At 38.9% G+C, this 21,246-nt stretch overlaps 1 protein-coding gene across 1 annotated transcript in view; it reads left to right on the top strand.

Moving 5' to 3' along the window:
- LOC127440063 (pre-B-cell leukemia transcription factor 3-like) overlaps nt 1–21,246 on the top strand; it is a 45,621-nt gene that overhangs the window by 14,482 nt on the left and 9,893 nt on the right. Inside the window, exons 3-7 of the mRNA XM_051696444.1 lie at nt 7,624–7,865; nt 9,246–9,436; nt 11,288–11,423; nt 13,770–13,799; nt 18,294–18,459. Of these exons, the coding sequence (XP_051552404.1) occupies nt 7,624–7,865; nt 9,246–9,436; nt 11,288–11,423; nt 13,770–13,799; nt 18,294–18,459 (765 nt within the window). The remainder of the gene's footprint in view (nt 1–7,623; nt 7,866–9,245; nt 9,437–11,287; nt 11,424–13,769; nt 13,800–18,293; nt 18,460–21,246) is intronic.

Here is a 21,246-nt window from a genome sequence, read left to right on the forward strand (position 1 = left end):
GTAAAAAACAGCACCATCACTATTTGAAAAAAGTCATTTTTAATCAAATCTAGACAGCAGCCATCACTCCAACACCTTATCCTTGAGTAATCATGCTAAATTGCTAATTTGGTACTAGAAAATCACTTGCCATTATATCAAACACTGCTGAAAGATATTTGGTTTGTTAAATGAAGCTTAACATTGTCTTTGTGTTTGTTTTTGAGTTGCCACAGTATGCAATAGACTGACATGTCTTAAGGTCAATATTAGGTCACAAATGGCAAAAAAAGAAACAGCTTTCTCTAGAAACTCATCAGTCAGTCATTGTTTTGAGGAATGAAGGCTATACAATGCTTGAAATTGCCAAAAAACTGAAGATTTCATACAAAGGTGTACACTACAGTCTTCAAAGACAAAGAACAACTGGCTCTAATAAGGACAGAAAGAGATGTGGAAGGCCAGATGTACAACTAAACAAGGGGATAAGTACATCAGAGTCTCTAGTTTGAGAAATAGACACCTCACATGTCCTCAGCTGACAGCTTCATTGAATTCTACCCGCTCAACACCAGTTTCATGTACAACAGTAAAGAGAAGACTCAGGGGTGCAGGCCTTATGGGAAGAATTGCAAAGAAAAGCCACTTTTGAAACAGAAAAACAAAAAGAAAAGGTTAGATTGGGCAAAGAAACACAGACATTGGACAACAGATAACTGGAAAAGAGTGTTATGGATCTTAACCCCATTGAGCTTTTGTGGGATCAGCTAGACTGTAAGGTGTGTGAGAAGTGCCCGACAAGACAGACACATCTGTGGCAAGTGCTACAGGAAGTGTGGGGTGAAATGTCACCTGAGTATCTGGACAAACTGACAGCTAGAATAACAAGGAACTGTAAAGCTGTCATTGCTGCAGGTGGAGGATTTTTTGATGAGAACTCTTTGAAGTAGTTTAAGTTATTAAACCAAGTTATAGTCATTTTTTTTTCAAATTGTAATAGTACATTTTCACATTATTAATGTCCTGACTATACATTGTAACCAGTTGAATGCCACTTTGGTGAATAAAAGTACCAATTACTTTCCATAAGAGCAAAATCTGTACATTATTTCAAACTTTTGGCCGCCAGTGTAAGTGTAACAGTTAAAGGATGGGCAAGGAGGCGGTGGGAACTGGCTGAACCGTCAACATAATGTTTAATGTAAAACTCAACTTAAAAAACATAAAACATAAGACGAACACAGACACACATGCAGCGCGGCTGCGTGCGTCTCTCTCTCTCTCCAACTGGTGTCTCCGGCTCCCCTTTATCTCGCTCTCGCGCTGATCAGCTGATTCAGTGCCGGCTGTGCCTCCTCACAGCCCGGCCACACCCTCCTCCTCATCACACTCCTCCCCTGCCCGATTCAGGCCGGGGCATCAACCGGACTGACCTACTCCCCCCCCACCCCCATCTCTGGATGGGAGACGCTGCCTTTCCGATGGTTAAAGTATGGGCAAGGAGTAGGTGGGTACTGGCTGAACCGTCAACATAAAACAAAAGAAGAACACAGACAAACATGCTGCTCTCTCTCTCTCTCACCAAGTGGTGTCTCCGGCTCCCCTTTATCTCAGATGAGAACCCAGATGAGGGTTCTTAAGGTTAATAATCGAGTTTTAAATCAACAAAACCGACATGCACCCCGGTCCTTTACATTGCAATTGCATCGCTCTATCAGTTTAGCTACTGTGCAACTTGATCAACTCGAGCAAGCTTGTAAATATATTTGGTTATGTAATCCAAACATTAAAATGCATCATCTTACAGCTCATGCACTACTGTAAAAGAAGTGTTTAGATGTCATGAGATAGAATTGTGTGAGGAACAGGGAGAAAAGTAAGTGTTTATGAACTGATAATCTGATGTTTTACTCGTGATTTGTGTGAAAGTGAATAAATGTCATTGTCTTTGTAGCGCCTCTAGTGTTCATTCATAAGGAAACTGCTGCGATACGTACAACGAGCAATGGAAAAATCATTTTGCAAAAATGTAGTAATAGTAACTAAATTCTGTAAAATTTATTATACACAAATCATTCATTTTAGAGCCATATATGTGTGATTATAGTTGGGTTTGGGAGTAGTTACAATCAAATGGTTCAATCTGAAATTATTTTTGAGCTATTTTCATCCAAATTAAAGAGTATCACAATTTTATTTATACCATATTTATTGTTTCAAAATTATGACATCCATTTCATTCATTACTTATTAGTAATTTTCAAATGAAAAATTCTAATTAGCAAATTATGAAGCTTAAACCCCCACACACATTTTTTAGTAAGAAGTGCCCATATATTTAAGACAATTAATCCATACATTTTACTAGAGAAGCTTATTAAATGCTTAATTTTACCCAGTGGGAGTCCATTTTATAAGAAGGTTTAACATTTCGTTTCTCTTATGTCAGCTTATTTTTGAGCCCAGTGTTAATTTAAGAGCAGGCAGCAGCTTCCAGAAGATTTTCTGTGAATATACCAGGGCGTCTCGAAAGAGGAGATGGCTTCTGTTACAGTCTTTAAGTATCAAATATGCATTTCAACAATTCATTCTGCTCTGTGAAGAAATCCAAAACCACCCACAGCTCCGTCTAGCCGAACAGTAACTGTCACTGCTCAACAATGAAACCAGTTTTGAGCGTTTCTGAACAGATTAAATTAGACTTGTTAATGGGGGTTGCAGAGAGCTTTGAGAGCTCTGGATTTATTTTAGGCCCCCTGCTCAAGAGAGTTTAGTAGAGAGGACTTCATCTGTAGAGTTGGATTTTTTTCAATGGTTAATAAACTTCTTATCCATCCTATATGTAAAATAACCTTCTAAAAGTCTTTGTTTTGACCATGCATGTTTCTGATGCATACTACCATATGACTGTTTCTTTAAATGTCTCTTGAACTGAGTTGATTGAAAAATGGTTTGGAAAAATACTTTGTATCCCCTACCACAACATCAAATCCCAGACTTTAATGTATTCGTGAGATCCCCTGGCAAAAACGTCTAGCAATTGAAAATAATGATCGGAAGTCTTTTTTGACTAATCCAGATTAATTACATTGAAGCATTAATACACTTGTGCTTTAACTCATGTGAACTGTTGGACATTTAAGAAGTCATTAGGACATTCATGTTTCTGTATTGCCATTTTAGTATAAAGCATTTCAATAGGACATTCCAGGAAAATCTGTCTGTCTGTCTGTCTCTTATTCAATTTTTGTGAGAGTGCTAATTCAAAGTGCAATTTTCGTGCTAGCGCAAACCACAAGTGGGGGTGGGAGTGTTTGCGCAATCTGTGGGTGTATGCGCACAAACTGTGGGTATATTGTATGTTAATGAAGTGGTGCAAAGTGAAATTGCTAAGTCAATGAGAGAGGCCATGCTTTACAGTGATTTAAGTGGTAAAATCACTGTAATAAAATAAAGAGGTGTGTGTACTTTAGTTAATTTACATCTGCATCCAATTATATTTTTATGCTGAAAGCCAGGTTCAAAATTAACACTTGCCAAGTGCCGAATGTGAGTAAAAACTGGCTTTATTGAGTAATTAAATTGGATGAAACATAAAACCTGGTAAAAATTGAAAGAAAGAATGAAAGTCTGATCTGATGTGATGTGAGCGATTCAGATCAATACAAACAGTCTACTAAAGTCATAACTAAGTCGTCGCCCAACGACACCACGGTGACTGCTCGAATCTCAGCCTGTTTGGCGGACATCTTGGCCTGGATGAAGGAACACCACCTGCAACTTAACCCAGCCAAGACTGAACTTCTTGTCTTTCCAGCCAACCCTGCTGTAGAACACAACATCACCGTTCAGCTGGGTTCAACTACAGTAACGCCTTCCAAAACGGTCAGAAATCTAGGGGTAACCATCGATAACCAACTCAGTTTCACAGACCACATCTCAAAGACCGCACGATCATGTATATTTACACTCTACAATATCAGAAAAGCAAGACACTTCCTCTCTGAACATGCCACACAACTTCTTGTCCAGTCACTTGTCATAACTAGACTGGACTACTGTAACGCTCTCATTGCAGGCCTCCCTGCATGTGCAATTAGACCCCTGCAAATGGTCCAGAATGCAGCAGCATGTCTGGTCTTTAATGAACCAAAGAGAGCGCATGTTACACCACTCCTTCTCTCCTCAAGGCTCTGATGCTGGCATACAGAACAGTCACTGGGTCTGCTCCAGCATATCTAAAATCATTTCTGCAGAGCTATGCGCCCGCTAGAAGCCTGCGGTCAGCTAATGAGCGGCGCCTTGTTGTACCAACACAAAGAGGCACCAAAACACTTTCCTGGACTTTTGTTTTCATCGTACCACGTTGGTGGAATGACCTTCCCAACTCCATCTGTGAAGCTGACTCACTTTCTGTCTTAAAAAACTGCTAAAAACACATCTTTTCCATGAGCACTTAACCAGTCACTAAAAAAAAATATATATTCTTGTTGCACTTTAATCTGTTTTGGATACTACTATTGTGATGCTAGTGAAACTTTGTAATACGGCACTTTTCGTACCACTGTCTCCTTAAGATGATTATCTTATAATGTATTCCTCTTTTGTAAGTCGCTTTGGATAAAAGAGTCTGCCATGTGAATAAATGTAAATGTAACTAAAGTTGCACATAATCTAGCGGTTTATATTCTAGGAACTTTCAGGAAATTCTCTGTTGGGTGTGTATTGTAACAGCATTTACATTTACATATAAACGGATTTGTTCACCCAAAAAAATGATAATTCTCTCATCATTCACTCTATTGTCTTCATAAGATGTAGACTAAACCACTCGAGTTGTATGGATTACTTTTATGCTGCCCTGCTGCCTTTATGTCCTTTTTGGAGCTTGAAATTGACTTTCTTTGTATGGGCAAAAACACCACATACATCCTTCAAAGAATATTGTCCCCCAGAAGAAAGAAAGTCTGAGAGTTTGAGATGGCACGAGGGTGAGTTGTAGTAAAAAGCAATACCACAATTCCTTATACTGTAGGTCGGATCTCAAGGAAGCTTTAATAAAAAATATATATATATTCCCGATATTTTTTGAATGGAAATATAATGGTCTTAAGTGCATTTTCCAAAAACCTCAGGACGGAAACGTAAACAGATCCCAGCTGCTCAGAATGACTGGAAGAGAGCTCCACACACACATTGCCCTCCAGGAATCCAACACACACACACACACACACACACACACACACACACACACACACACTATTCATGAGGTCAGTGGAAGATGAAATTTAAAGAACAGCAGACAAAGGCAAACAAGCGCAGGATGGAATACGAGAAAAGGAGAAAGCTAGAAAACGAGCATCGAAATCTTCCTGCAGGACTGCACTTTTTCTCCGTAGCTTATGAACATTTGCTCTGCAAACTTAATTGCATTTCAGTTTCATCTCTTTCCATTTCTCTGGCCTCACTTTCATTGTAAATGGAAACAAAATGGCAAAGGTAGCCACATTCTTATTCAGACCTCAGGCAAAGAAATGCTAATTCAGCACAGAGCACATCGCATGACATGCATCTCTCAGACAGCGGCTCTTAGTTTTAGCATTTATAAAGAAGTACATAAACAAATACAAGCATGACTACAGCAATGTTTGCATTATTCCATATATACTGTATCAGTTACAAACAATTACTAGACCAGAATACTGGAATATCATAGTGTTGTGCCATAAACAACCACTTTGCCACCACACAAACGCCTTAGCAACACCCTGACAACCTGGTCTAATGGAATCTTTAAGACTCTTTTAAAAAAAAAAAAAAAAAAAAGGGGTTTTTTTGTTTTTGTTTTTTGTTGTTGTTGCAAAATCAACATCAAAATGTGAAGTGGCAAAAACATTTTTGGTGTGGATTTTAAGGAGGTCGCGTTTGGCTTGAACGCCTCCTAGCCTCCTTAATGGCTCACTGCGCTTTTATTCCTCCTCAGTGCAGAGACCTGTCACTGTCAATCATTCTCTTGTATACGACACTGCCAAAAACACACCTCGCTGGCTGATGCGACCTCTGAAACAGCGTGTCATAATAACAGACATATCCTGCACTGCGTATTAATGGCTGAGAACGGGAGAGGGCCGCAGTTCTTCTCGGTGGTCCTGTCTAGTAACATATTCAGTTTGATTTGAGGATGTGAGTTGACAAGAAGTGGTCCAGGTGTTAGTGAAATTGTTTTTGCGTGTCTGAACGTTTCTTCCAAGTTTTTTTTTGTTGTTATTTTTTACACAATTCACATTATTTGGTTTGATTGTTAAGGCTTCATATTGTTATCTCATAGCTGCATGTTTTATATGTGGTAATACTATATACTTCTAACCTTTAAAGATGATCAAAAGATGGTTTTAATTACTGTATTTGCAACCAGTCCTGCTCGAATCGCTCGAATGTGGGATTTGAACCGGGGTCTCCAGCATGGAAGGCGGGTGTGCTAATGAGGAGGCTTAAGGACGCAGCCTCTAATGTCAGTCACTAGTACGCCTTTTGAGGCCAGGGGTGTGAGGTTTACACATTGCACAGCTACCTACCAGCTGACTACCATTACACTCACCCCCCCTAAACCTCACTCCCATCTGGGTCACGGCACCACTGTTACCGGTCCTGCTCGACCTGCTCCCAGCAGGATTCAAACTGGGGTCTCCAGCATGGAAGGCAGGCGGGCTAACGAGGAGGATGAAGGCTACAGCCCCTAGTATCAGTTGCTAGTGCGCCTCTTCAGGCCACGGGAGTGAAGTTTACACACTGCACAGCTACCTACCAGCTGACTACCGTTGCATATCCATAAAAACGTATAATTTCTATCTTTGCACTGCACATTGTCTGCAAACCATCCAGTAATAACTTTGAATTCTTGATTAATTAAAGGAATTGATTTAAAAGAACTGGCTCATATGAGTCATTTGTAAGGAATCATACTACACTGGTCATGTTGTATGTTTCGCTCTGTCGATTCAAATAAACCGGCTCATAAGATTAATTTATTTGGGAATCATACTACACTGGTCGCGCTGTATGTTTCACGCTGTAAAATTAAATGAACCGGCTCATATGAGTCATTTGTTCGAGAATCATACTACATTGGTTGCACTGTATGTTTCACGCTGTAGAATCAAATGAACCAGCTCATAAGAGTCATTTGTTTTGGAATCATACTACATTGGTTGCGCTGTATGTTTTGCACTGTAGATGCTGTTGCGGTGCCGTGGAATTGTAATGTAGAAAACACTGTTAAAAGTACTTTAGCACGATGTTGCATCCTTATTGGAAGAAAATTACATGTATGAGAAACTAACGGAACTGAATGTCATGAAAATCATTCGGTGCTGTTTTTTTTTTTTTTTTACTGACTCAGTTCTGAAGAAAACCTGGTTCTCTGTCCCCAACTCTACAAAAGATCAATATTTTGGTCCAGAGAGAAAAACACTGTCCATTTAGATCTGCTAAAAGTTAATTATGTGAGCTTGTAGAGTGCACTTGCACATAAATGAGCTCAAAGCTAACAGATATGGACTTAAAAATTGAAGATGTGCCTAAAAAAATTAAGGTGCATTGTATATTTGGAATGCATATATTTATTTTCCCCATATCCTCTGATAGGTCTCAGTATCCGTGGCAGCCAGGATGATGACCCCACTGACCCTCAGCTCATGCGGCTGGATAACATGCTGCTGGCGGAAGGCGTGTCCGGACCAGAGAAAGGGGGTGGGGCAGCAGCAGTTGCCGCGGCAACAGCAGCAGTGGTTGTCGGAATTGATAACTCCATTGGGCACTCGGACTACAGAGCCAAACTCACCCAGATCAGACAGATCTACCACACAGAACTGGAGAAATACGAGCAGGTGTGCAATGCCCCAGTTAGAGAATATAATATGCTAGATTTCAGAATCCGACCTGTGCACAAATTTAATGCAATATATGCAGCAATATCAGAAAAATGTGTTATTGTTACACAAGTGGTTGATTGGTACTGTTGGTAAAGCTACTTTTAAACTTTAGCATGGCAAGCAACAAACTCATACTTCAAAGAAAGTTATTTTCATGTTAAAATGCTTTCTCTTGTAGTATCTTTGCTACAAGTTCCTAACAAAATGGAACAATAAATTTAAGCAATTTATAGGGACAATTTAGTACAGATCTATTAGAAAGCAGTATTTATCAGACACAAAAATGAAGAGGATTTCAATAGTGTGACAGCATCAAACTTAAGCCCCAAATATTGATTAAATACAATAAAAAAATACAGTTTATAAAATAATTTATTACTTGTAGTAAAAAGCAGTATTTAAAGGAATGTTCAGAGTTAAATACAAGTTTAGCTCAATCAACAGCATTTGTAGCATAATGCTGATTTTCATAGAAAATATTTTCGACTCGGCCCTCGTTAATTAATTAATTAATTAATTTATTTTTGAAAAAGCGAAAATCAAGGTTACAATAAACCATTTATAATGGAAGTAAATGGGGCCATAAACACTAAAATATGCACTGTTTCAAAAGTATAGCCACAAGACATAAACATCATTTGTGTTAACATGATTTAGTGTTATAAAATCTCTGTTCTACATTATTTAAGTGGAATAAAATAGCTTACAGGGCTTACCGTTGCGTTGCCATGCCAGTGACGTTGTAATATTGGATATAACTATACACGGAAAAGGTTAGTAAGGGATTTTATCAGACTAAAATCATGTAAACATGTATAAAGTTTACGTCTTGTGGCTATACTTTTGAAACAGTGAGTATTTTAACGTTTACGAATTGGTCCCATTCACTTCTATTGTATGTGCTTTACTGTAATCATTAGTTTATTTATTTATTTATTTTTTTGTGTGGTAATCAGTATTATGCCACAAATGCTGATAATTGAGCTTAACTTGTATTTAACCCGGAACATTCCTTTAACTAAATATTGCTGCAAAAAAAGAAGGCAACAGACTTCGCAGCACACGAGACATTTAAAACCTGAGATATTTGATTTTTTGCTTCAGGTCACTCAGCTGTAAGACTATGTGCACAATACAATGTAACAAATGAAACAGTGATAACAATAACAATTTGTTACTGGAAAAGTCATATTATTTCCAAAAACAGCTCAGCTACTGTCATGCTCTTTAAAAAGAAAATAGTTAATTTAGTAGCTATCTCTGTTTTAAGTTAGTTACTCCCCAACACTGCATTAGTTTGCATAATCAGTTATGAATTATGTGATTTGTTGACAGGCATGCAACGAGTTCACCACCCATGTGATGAACCTGTTGAGGGAGCAGTCTCGCACACGGCCCATCTCGCCCAAAGAGATAGAGCGCATGGTGAACATCATCCATCGCAAGTTCAGCTCCATCCAGATGCAGCTCAAGCAGAGCACCTGTGAAGCCGTCATGATCCTCAGGTCACGCTTCCTCGATGCCAGGTCAGACCATCTGTGCATTTGTGTTGATTATGACTGGAGATGGTGTAGTTTCACTGAGCAAGAATTTTGGCTTTCAGCTTATTTTGGCCAAAAAACCACCTACCGTCTGACTGACAGGTAAAGCAACTATCCACAGTTTGGTTTTACATGCAATGTGGCAGTCGATGATTACACAGAGTGATCATATGGTTTCAGAAGACTTGGAAGATAGTGCATGAGAGATATCGACTATTTGTACAGTTTTTTTGTTAGTTTTTTTGGGGTTTTTGTCCTTTTTGGAGCTTGGCAGCCTATTTTTAAAATGAAAAATATTGACGAAATTAAAATTTTTGGGTGCACCATTCCTTTAATGGTGGAAGCAGTGTCCACATACAGAAAAGACACTATTAAAATGTTTGAAGACTTTGTAGTCAGAGTTTTTGTCAGTCGAAAAGTAACATGTATTGATTGTTTCATAGACATAAGTGAGCTGAATAGACAATTCTGCTTGTGGATATATAGTTACTTGCTACTAAGTATCTCTAATGCCCCATTTCCACCTAGTATTAAAGCAATACTCCAGGTTCACTACAAGTTAAGCTCAATCGACAGTATTTGTGACAATGTTGATTAGCACAAAATAATTTCGACTTGTCTCTCCTTTAAAAAAAAAAAGTGAGTTATAGTGAGGCACTTACAATGGAAGTGAATTTTGCTTTTTAAAGAAAAGGAGGGACAAGTCAAAATACATTTTTGCGGTAATCGATATTATGCCACAATCGCCTTCGATTGAGCTTAACTTGTATTGAACCCGGAATACTGCTTTAAGATGTGTTTCCGTTGATCCGATCACACGTGGTCAGCGCTTAATATAGGGTGCAATCGGATCACTGAAACCAAAATGCATGTGACCACATCACATTTGAGGTGTAAACACTAATCCTTTGGACAGCCAAAGCACCACCCCTCACCTGTCAATCAACTGCCATGCTAAAACAAGAGTTTAAACTTTGCCGGTTACGAGCGGCTTAAAAAAGGGAATAACCGTCTGATTAGAAAATTTGAAAAAACGAATACATATACAAGCACGAGAACTTTACAGATCTTCTTCAGTGTGTCTGAAATCAACATGCAGAGACACAGATGACAAGCACACACATCTGAATCTCATGTTAATACAAAAATAACAGAATTCTGCACGAAATGTTGAGTTTGTCAAATTTCAGCTGAATCTGGGAGAAACAGTGCACCTTTTTTCATGCTTTCTTTGTCTTATGATTTTTTTGAGGTTTAGTATCATGCATTATCACACTGACAGAGTAATTGACATATGTCGTCATGAAATCAGAGACCCTCCCCTCTAAATCCGAACAGAAGCGGTCACAGTTTAATCGGCTGACTACATGTGATCAGATTACCGAAAACGGGCCAAACAAACCCAGAATATCTTTGAAATATTTTTTGCCGCAAACTTAGGCAAATCAGGCGTTTTGTACATCCCTTTCAAAAGCATCTGCTAAATAAAGAATGAAAATTATTGCTTTGTGTTTGTCATGTGTCTGTGCTTTTACACTTGTAGGTGTTTTAGTGAGTGTTGGTTTGTTTCTCATTGTGCTTAAATGTGTTGAAAGCAAACCAAGTGTGATCAAGTGGGTGATGTGGTAATATTGGTGGTTTAGGATCTTTCAGCAAATGTTGATTCTTTAGTGGTTTTTCTTTACTGGTAGAGAGAAAATGGCTGAATAAGGCTCTGCGACAAAAGAATATATAAAATCTGAAAATGTGCAAATGAAGTTTATATAGTGTTTGATTCTCAATAACGATATAGAAAGGATTGTGATACTGAAGATTCCTCTGTTTTTACTTTCTCAGGAGGAAACGGCGTAACTTCAACAAGCAGGCGACAGAGATTTTAAATGAGTATTTCTACTCTAACCTCAGTAACCCGTATCCCAGCGAGGAGGCCAAAGAGGAGCTGGCCAAGAAGTGTGCCATTACAGTATCACAGGTGAGTCTGTCTTTCTGCCTTAAAATAACTGATTCATGTGACCAATATTCAAGCAAGCTCTTAAAGGGATAGTTCACCTAAAAATGAAAATTCTCTCATCATTTATTCACCCTCATGCCATCCCAGATGTGTATGACTTTCTTTCTTCTGCTGAACACAAATAAAGATTTTTAGAAAATCTCAGCTCTGTAGGTCCATTCAATGGTGGCCAGAACTTTTAAGCTCCAAAAGCACATAAAGGCAGCATAAAAGTAATCTATACAACTCAGTGGTTTAATCCATGTCTTCAGAAGTGATATGATAGGTGTGGTTGAGAAACAGATCAATATTTAAATCTTTTTTCACTGTAAATCTCCACCTTTGACCAGCCCTGTCCAGTAGGTGGCAATATGCAGGATATGCATATATTTGTAATGAGAATAGCAAAAAAACAAAAGAAGAATGTGGAATTGAAAGTGGAGATTTATAGTAAAAAATTATTTAAATATGGATCTGTTTCTAACTCACACCTATCATATCGCTTCTAAAGACATGGATTTATCCACTGGAGTCGTATGGATTACTTTTATGCTGCCTTTATGTGCTTTTTGGAGCTTCAAAGTTTTGGTCGCCATTCACTTGCATTGTATGGACCTACAGAGCTGTAATATTCTTCTAAAAATCTTTGTTTGTGTTCTGCAGAAGAAAGAAAGTCATACACATCTGAGACGGCATGAGGATAGTTCATTTTTGGGTGAACTGTCCCTTTAAATGTTTGTGGAACCTACTGGGTTCAGAACACAGCAGTGAATCAAGGGGGGATTTTATTCTGAATCAGAGCAATGTAACTAACCATTTTTTTAGCTTATGTGGTCTGTGACACTGTGAAGGTGCAGAGAATTTGGCTTAAAATACTTTCCTTAAAAAAATCATTCAATTCATTGAAACAAAGCAATGTTGCACAGTAATATATGAAAATACAGTGTGAAGTGATATAGAGCGCAACAGCGACCGGCGTAGTCTTCAACCAACCAGCAATATTACAAGAATTGTTTTGCAAACGATTATCGGAAAATCTGGAGGAAAACAACAAAGGTTCAAGACAATGTACTTATGCTGGAATGAATAATTTTTTTCTTTTGTGAAACGTGATAAAAAGAATGTTGTTTTTTATGCTCAAATGCAACAATATACCATACAGGATAATGTTAGGTAGTTAGCTAGCTAGTCTCAGCCTGCACACTATCGAGATACGTAGTAGCAAGTGAGTAAACTATATATACATTTCCAGAATTGTGTATTCTGCTTTGTTTACTGTAAAAATCGTTCCTTATTACATTTGGAAAGACAGAAAGACACATTTGCGCTAATTTCTTAGGTGTTTTCTGTATGGCTCGCCACGGAACGACACTGCTGTGTGATTATTTGAATAAATCTTTTTCACAGCAATCCATTATTGTGAATTATTTTAGATAAACTCGCCCATAAATAAAAACAAAACAAACTGCATACAGTCACGTGTGACTAGTAGCTAATAATGTTAGCTAGCGTGACCTAGCTTGCAAAAATTCATTATAACCCTGCTTGCTGCGGTTCCCATTTCCACGGTAACAGCGACTTCGACTGGTCGGTAGTTCAGGACTTCACCCTAAATTCTGAATTTTTTTTTTTAAACTGAAGAAAACTATGGCAACAGAAGCATAAGCAATCTCTTATCAATCTCAGAGCTCATTAGATGTCATCTCCATATTTTAGTATGGGAATTTTTAATGCCATCTTTTACTTAAAGAATGTGACTGTTGCGCTCTAATTGATGTTTTTTTAATCCCCTTTTCTCCCCAATTTGGAATGCCCAATTCCCACTACTTAGTAGGTCCTCGTGGTGGCGCGGTTACTCAATCCGGGTGGTGGAGGACAAGTCTCAGTTGCCTCCACTTCTGAGACCGTCAATCCGCGCATTTTATCACGTGGCTCGTTGTGCATGACACCACAGAGACTCGCAGCATATGGAGGCTCATGCTACTCTCCAACTTACCCCATTGAGAGAGAGAACCACTAATCACGACCACGAGGAAGTTGCCCCATGTGACTCTACCCTACTTAGCAACCGGGCCAATTTGGATGCTTTGGAGACCTGGCTGGAGTCACTCAGCACACCCTGGATTCGAACTCGCGACTCCAGGGGTGGTAGTCAGTGTCAATACTCACTGAGCTACCCAGGCCCTCAAACTATGATGAGTGTTAATCCGACGTCCAGTCTGTTTAATAGAATCGGCGTTGTCTGTGTAACGGCTGTGGGTGGGGGGGGGGGGGTTGAACGGAAAGTCATTACTGTAAAAAAGCCCCTTCTGTTGTTTTTGCCCTCAGGGGAAGGGAAACACCATCACTGTGTCACAGGTATGTTACTAAACATTCGTCTGTCCACTGTGTTGTCTGTTGATGTTGGTTGAAGTGGCAGCCTTGTCTCTGTGTCTCAAAAACGATTTAGTAACAAGCGGACTTGTTACGAGGGAGCTGTTGCTTGGGGTAGATGTAAAATTAATATGCCTGGGTTGTTGAAAATGTTATGTACTTTTGCTAAAGGTTGGTCCATTCACAATGTCTTAGAGTTGTATGAAAACAACAGACTCTGTAAAAACCAGGGACTGAAAATTTTCCAAGGAGCGAAAACAAAACTGAAAACGAACAAAAGTTTTAGCAGAACGTAGCCTAAAATGGGAACAAAGTCCCTTTTAATTGTTCTGGAGTGAAAACTTTATTTTAAATGTTGGTAACTGGTTAATTTTGTACCGACACTTTTTTTTTTTTTTCATGAAACCAAAGTCTAAAGTGCACATTTTCTGAATTACACCATTTCCTGTTGCCCTGAAAAGTGAGGCTTCTCTCTTTTTAGTTGAACATTATGAGCATGTGATTTGATTCTGAATGAAACTGCTGCATCACACATTTCTTTGCCTTAATGCATGTTGTGGATGAAGCCTTCTTGACATGCCTAAGATCTTTTAGGCACCAATATATAATTACTACATATACATGCACACTTAATCCAGATACAAGGAAAAATATCGAGGTTAAAAGTACATTTCTCAGTTGTTTCCATGTCTTCACTGAATTATTGTTTGATATGATGCATTAATAAAAATCTGACGCTGCTGGGTTTTGCCTGAAAAGCAGATTTGTAATTAAAACAAATAATTAAAATAAAATAATTATTAAATAAGGTGTAAATAAATGAATTCAGCCAGCATAAGATGATGTTTAGTCCAAACATGCCCAAGCAGTGTGCATGCATGCTTTGACTATTAATTTGACTATGTGTTTTTGAAATATTTTGAAATATTTTGGGGGATATTTAATATTAAGAAAGGGGTTGGGTAAAACTATTGATTTTCCGACGCATCGCGATCTTCATTTGAATGATCTTGATACAATTTCTTAAATCCAAAGATCGATCTTTTACTCTATGCGCAACGTTCTACTACAATGAGAGGCAATCACACACGTTAGCAACCAAAGTTCGCGCAATGCGACTAAAATGTATATATAAAATGTATATATTTATAAATGTATATAACTTGCTAGTAAATGTTTACATTTCACTCACCAGTAATTGTGTAGTATATTGGTGAAGTATTCAGCAGCGATCCTTTCACTGCATGTTGAGTGTAAAAGTTGTTCCGCATAATGCGTGTCCGAAGACGAGATCCACGCAACCCATTTGACGCTGAATAGTGTCTCTTTTAATACACTTCTAATACAACTCTACAGTCAGTTGTTGATCAAAAACAACAAAAAAATAAGCATTTAATTCTAATCATGCATGACACAGATAAGATAAATCCATTTAAGTCCTCTCTCGTTAACTTGTTCTCTTGTAAAGACACTCTTTACAGAAATGCCGGCTTTGTTAAAGAGACAGTATCGATTTTAGCACAAGTTCAATAAATCAATGTAAATACTTGTAAATAGTACAAATTATGCAATTAAACAATACAAATTTTAATATATAAATTGAAATATAATATCTTATTTGTTGATTGAATAAATGGATATGTTCATTTTTAAAAAGCCAAAATGTGATCAAAATGATGAAAAACTCGTAAAGTACTCTGTATAATTAACAGCATTAGCTGGGAGAAAATTTCTTCCATATGCAAGCAAAAGGGAAATTATAACTGAAATATACCCATACTGAATCGAAAACGGAATCGAATCGAGAGCTTGTGAATCAGAATCGAATCGGGAAATCTGTATCAATATCCAGCCCTAATTAAGAATACACCCACCCTTAGCACACAGTACATTTATATTAAAGATAATGTTATTAGCTTCTTTTTAATTTTGTTTAACCGGATCCCAATTGAAAAAGAGGCCGCTGAACACCAGAACCGGAACAAAAAAATACAGTTCCTGCTCAGAACGAACCGAAACGAAAAACATTTCAGATTTAGTCCCTGATAAAAACCACATACAGAAATATTATCCCAAAAACCTGTGAACATACTGTTTGCAAAGATGCGGCATATTTCATTACACAAATTCTGCATGGGTGAATCTCATGAAAACTGTCAAAAACATGTCTGGGACATATTGCCCCACAAAATAATTATTATAATTATAGAAAGACAATTAAAGGAATAGTTCACCCAAAAATGAAAATTTGCTGATAATTTACTCACCCTCAGGCCATCTAAGATGTATATGACCTTCTTTCTTCATCAGAACAGGATTTAAGATTTTTAGGAAAATATCCCAGGTTTTTAGCTTCATTCAATGCAAGTGAATGGACACCAATTTTTGACAGTCCAAAGTAATCCACACGACTCCAGCCGAGCAACTAATGTCTTCTGAAGTGAATCGATATGGGTCACGAATGCAGAGACAGGACCCAGTTGCAGAGTTAAAAAAACAAGAATTTATTAAATACAAAATAAAACTCAACCAATACTCCCACAAGGGGGAAAACAAACATAAACAACCCCAAAAGGGAAAATGAACAATCCAGGGATGGGGCAGAGGGAAACGGGGAACCAGGACCAACCGGACCGGACAGGGATGGGATGAGGAACAAACAAGACCGACCGACTACACAAGACCAACTGGGACACACAAGACTGGAAACAAGACCAACTGGCACTGGACAGCAAACACGAGGAGACTTAAATAGGCAGAGAAACCAAACGGGTTAACAGGGGACAGGTGAGGCAAATAAATTAATAATAAGCAAACAAGGAGGGGGGTATGACGTAAGACAGAGAGACATGTGGCAATACAGAAACAAAACAAAGCCATGTGCTCACATAAGACAACAAAACACCCAAATGGCATGAGTGCACATCGCCAAGACAATAAGGCAATATACGCCCATGCCAACCGACAAACAATACAAGAGAATGCGTTGCAACGGCAAAAGTGATGCCATGCATTCTCACACTAAACGAAACCTGAGCGTACATTGCGAGGCAAACGGCACGCGATGCACGCAACAGGCAACAAAAACAAGACAGGTCACCTGTGCGAGTGTTTGAACACACAAACCCGAAACCACAGACCGAAGTGACCGAACCTCAACACAACGTGAAGACAGCTCGCGACCTGGGCACGCAGCACAAAGCGAGTGCAACGCGCGTCCGCGGTCGCGAGAGACAGATATAGATTGACGAGAGTGCATGCCACCAAGATGACAAGTGCAATGCACTCCTGCCAATACAGGACAAGACATGGGACGTGAGTGTCTGGATCCCGACACCAAAACCGAAACCGAACCAGACAGAAGGGTCAGGATCCAGACACCATGCTCCAGACATGAAACAAGACAGAATGAAGAGCGCACGGCAGGGAATACAACTGAAACCACGCGCTCACACAAAGACAGACAACGAAACACAAGACAGACATGGGATGATAATGCCACGGTCCTGTCAGACAAAAACCCAGACTGACAGAGTGACAGGACCGTGACAGATATGTTTGTGTGAAAAACTAATTGCTAATTAAAATATCTCTTCCTGTAAACACTCACTGCCTTACGTCGCTGTCGCGTGACCACGTTGGTGCGTTCATGCGAGAATTCAGAAATTCTGCTCTGTTTACAACAGAGGAACGTACTTGAAGCGAGAGTTAGGTCAATTCAAACAGCTACAGAGAGCTGGCGGAAGCGCCGATTTAAAGTTAAAAACGTTTTAATTAGCGATTTGTTTTTCCACACAAACATATCGATTAACTTCAGAAGACATTACTTAATCGGCTGGAGTCGTGTGGATTACTTTGATGCTGCCTGAATATGCTTTTTGATCAAAATAAAAAAAATTGGTGTCCATTCACTTGCATTGGATGAAGCTAAAAACCTGGGATACTTTCCTAAAAATCTTAAATGCTGTTCTGATGAAGAAAGAAGGTCATATACATCTTGGATGGGTGAGTAAATTATCAGCAAATTTTCATTTTTGGGTGAACTATTCCTTTAAGACTATTTTTGACATTGAGTGTGTTTACATGCATATTCTTACACCAATTATGCTTAATAAGCCTTAAATGGTGTTCCATTATCAGGGTACAGTCAAAAACGGTTTAAGCAGCGTTGCATGGAAACACCTTTACCGGCGTTCTTACAGGCTTATCCAGTGTGCGCAAGTGTTGTGCGCATGCCTCTTTACGTTTTGACGTCAAAAGCAGAGAATAATCTGAAAATATGGTTTTCTTGCATTGTCTGATTTTTTATATAAATTGATTTTTTTGGTTGTTATCATGTAAATGCACTGATTTTTTGTATTGACATTTTTTATTAATATATTATGTTAAGAAATATATCTATATTTTTTTCATTTGAAATATGACAGGGGTATTTCTTCATGAGACTTACCTGCATACGCTTATCTCTCTCTCTCTCAGGTGTCTAACTGGTTTGGTAATAAACGAATTCGCTATAAGAAGAACATCGGTAAATTCCAGGAAGAGGCAAATCTATATGCCGCTAAGACAGCTGTAACGGCCACTCAAGCTGTGGCCGCAGCCATACAAAACAGCCAGAACAACTCACCTGCCACACCCAGCTCCGGTAAACACAACACAATGCGAACACTTTATGATGTACCACCTGCAGTGCTTATAATGTAGCTTCTTATCTCAATTAAAGGCATAGTTCACCAAAAAAGTTTCATTCTCTTAGTAGACTGAAGTGAAGTCTGGCTGGCACATGCTGGAGTTGGTCATCATCACCCAATGACACAGTTGGAGTCAGACATCAGGCAGGATCAGAGATGGATCTGGCAGGCTCTGGTAACCTCAGGATATAATCCCGAGGTTTAGACAGGGAAAGAAATAGAATAAAATTAGCACAGATATCATTTACTTTAAAGCAGGGTTAAAGAATAAGAGAAGTGTTTTCGGTTCTGGCAGACCTATCTAAAGCAGCATAACTATGAATTGAGGGATAAATTAGGTGTATGCCTGGCTGAGTAGATAAGTCTTTAGTCTAAACTTAAACTGAGAGAGTGTGTCTGAGTTCCAAACACTGCTAGGAAGACTATTCCATAGTTTAGTCATATAAAGTTGGGTACCGTCTGCATAACAATGAAAACTAATTCCATGGTTCCTGATAAAGGGGGAGCATATATAGGGAGAAAAGCAGAGGCCCTAAAACTGATCCCTGTGACACTCCATACTTAACTTTAATTTGATCCGACAGTTCCTCATTTACACAGACAATGTGGTAGTGGTCAGAGAGATAGGACCTAAACCAAGCTAATGCCTGTCCACAAATGCCAACATAATTTTCAAGCCTATCCAAGAATATGTCATGATCAATGGTGTCGAAGGCAGCACTAAGATCTAAGAGCACTAGAAGAGAAATGCAGCTGCGATCAGATGATAAGAGACTGTCATTTGTAACTCTAAGTGCAGTCTCTGTACTATGATGGGGCCTAAATCCTGACTGAAATTCTTCAAATATTCCATTTCTCTGAAAAATGAACATAATTGGGAGGACACTATCTTTTCTAGTATTTTTACATAAATGGGAGATTTGAAATTGGTCTATAATTAGACAATTCTCCTGGATCAAGCTGTGGTTTCTTGATAAGTGGTTTGAAAACTGCCAGTATAAAGTTTCTTGGGACATGCCCTAAGGATAATTAGGAGAAATGCATGATTCCAATTTTGTTTCTGATGATTTCGATATTATCAGTAAAGAAATTCATAATGTCATTACTACTGTGCTGCGATGGAATATCTGGTTCAATCGAAGTTTTATTCCTAACCAATTTAGCCACAGTACTGAACAAACATCTAGGATTGTTGTGGTTATAAAGGCTGCATAAAAGTAATCCATATGACTTGAGTGGTTTAATCCACATCTTCTGAAACAATATGATCACTCTGGGTGTGAAACAAAGCAAAAATTCATTCCTTTTTCACCAAAACACTTCAGTTGCACCCAGCATTTTCTTTGCATCTTCATGAGAGAAGCTCTTTCATATGTCCTTGTGCTTGGCACATGCACACTCGCATTTTCACACAAACACATGTGAACGAGCTTCTGTAATGTGCACGCACATAGGAGAGCTGGGCAGAAGTGAAGCATTTAGGTGATTAAGAACTGAATTTTTGTTTCATGGACATGGATTAAAACACTCAAGTCTTATGCTGCCTTGATGCACTTTTTGGAGCTTGAAAGTTTTTAACCCCATTAACTTTCTTTGTATGGACAAAAACACAATCATACATCCCTCAGAAAGTCTTTGTGTTTAGCAGAAGAAAGAAAGCCATACAAGTGTGAGACAGAATGAGGGTGAGAAATGATGACAGGATTTTCATTTTTGTGTGAACTATTCCTTTAAAGACTACAGCTAATAAAATCATTGCAGATTTATTAGAAAGTTTTTTTTGTTTGTTTTTTTTTAGTTTGTTTTTATAATACAGAAATTTCCTTTTTTTTAATGCGGGGTCAAACATGTATATTTGAAAAGAAAAAAACATGCTAGCTTAAACCAGGGGTTTTTAAACAAATAAAAATGAATAAATAAATCAAATTCTTCAGATTATGTCTAACTGCCTCTAAAATCACTCTCTCTGGGCTACAAGCAGGAAAAGACCAGGCTTGTTTTAGAGCTATGGGAATCGACAGACTAGGCAGTGAGGGCAGGTCAAGTCCAAGTCCAAACAGGCAGAATTTGGAAGGCAGAGGAGGTCGTAAACCAGGCAGTTTCAAGACTGAAGCATCAAGAGATTGTTGGAAGAACACAGTCAGGAAGAACAGGCCTTGAATGGGGGTGGCTCCCAAACTGTGGTCAGCAGCCTCAACAGAGGAGAGCAATGGTAGTTACGGAAGTAACTAGGATGGAAGAGGAAGAGTATAAGGTTAGGACAGTCAGCCAGCACCAGCAAGGGCGCTGGACCATATGGGAGGGGACATCTGATAGAGTGTTAGGATGGGCTGAACTGTGGAAGGTACCCCAGGCCAGGCTAAGTTTTCTAAAAGATCCACCTACGATACCCTACCAAGCCCTGGGAATTTGTCTCTGTGGTATGGCAAAAAGGAGAGTTGCCCCCTCTGAGAGTCCCCAAGAGCAAAATTGTAGCACATATTGGTTTGGTGCAAGACTGCCCTGGCACAAGGATGGTAGAGGTGGCGGCATGATCAGGTCCTGCGGAAGCTGGCAGAGATCCTAGAGGTACGTAGAGTAAAGGCAAACAATGGCAACCATGCTCCCAAGAGGCAGGGTGTTGATTTTGTTAAAAAGGGAGGTGCCGCACAAGGCTCAGCACAGAGGGAAGCCAGATCAAGCTTGGCGCCTGGAATGATCATTGGTCAATGATGGTTGACTTTGGCCAGCAGCTATAATTT

Source organism: Myxocyprinus asiaticus, chromosome 4, assembly GCF_019703515.2.
Source record: "Myxocyprinus asiaticus isolate MX2 ecotype Aquarium Trade chromosome 4, UBuf_Myxa_2, whole genome shotgun sequence".
In the NCBI taxonomy this organism is placed as follows: Eukaryota; Metazoa; Chordata; class Actinopteri; order Cypriniformes; family Catostomidae; genus Myxocyprinus; species Myxocyprinus asiaticus.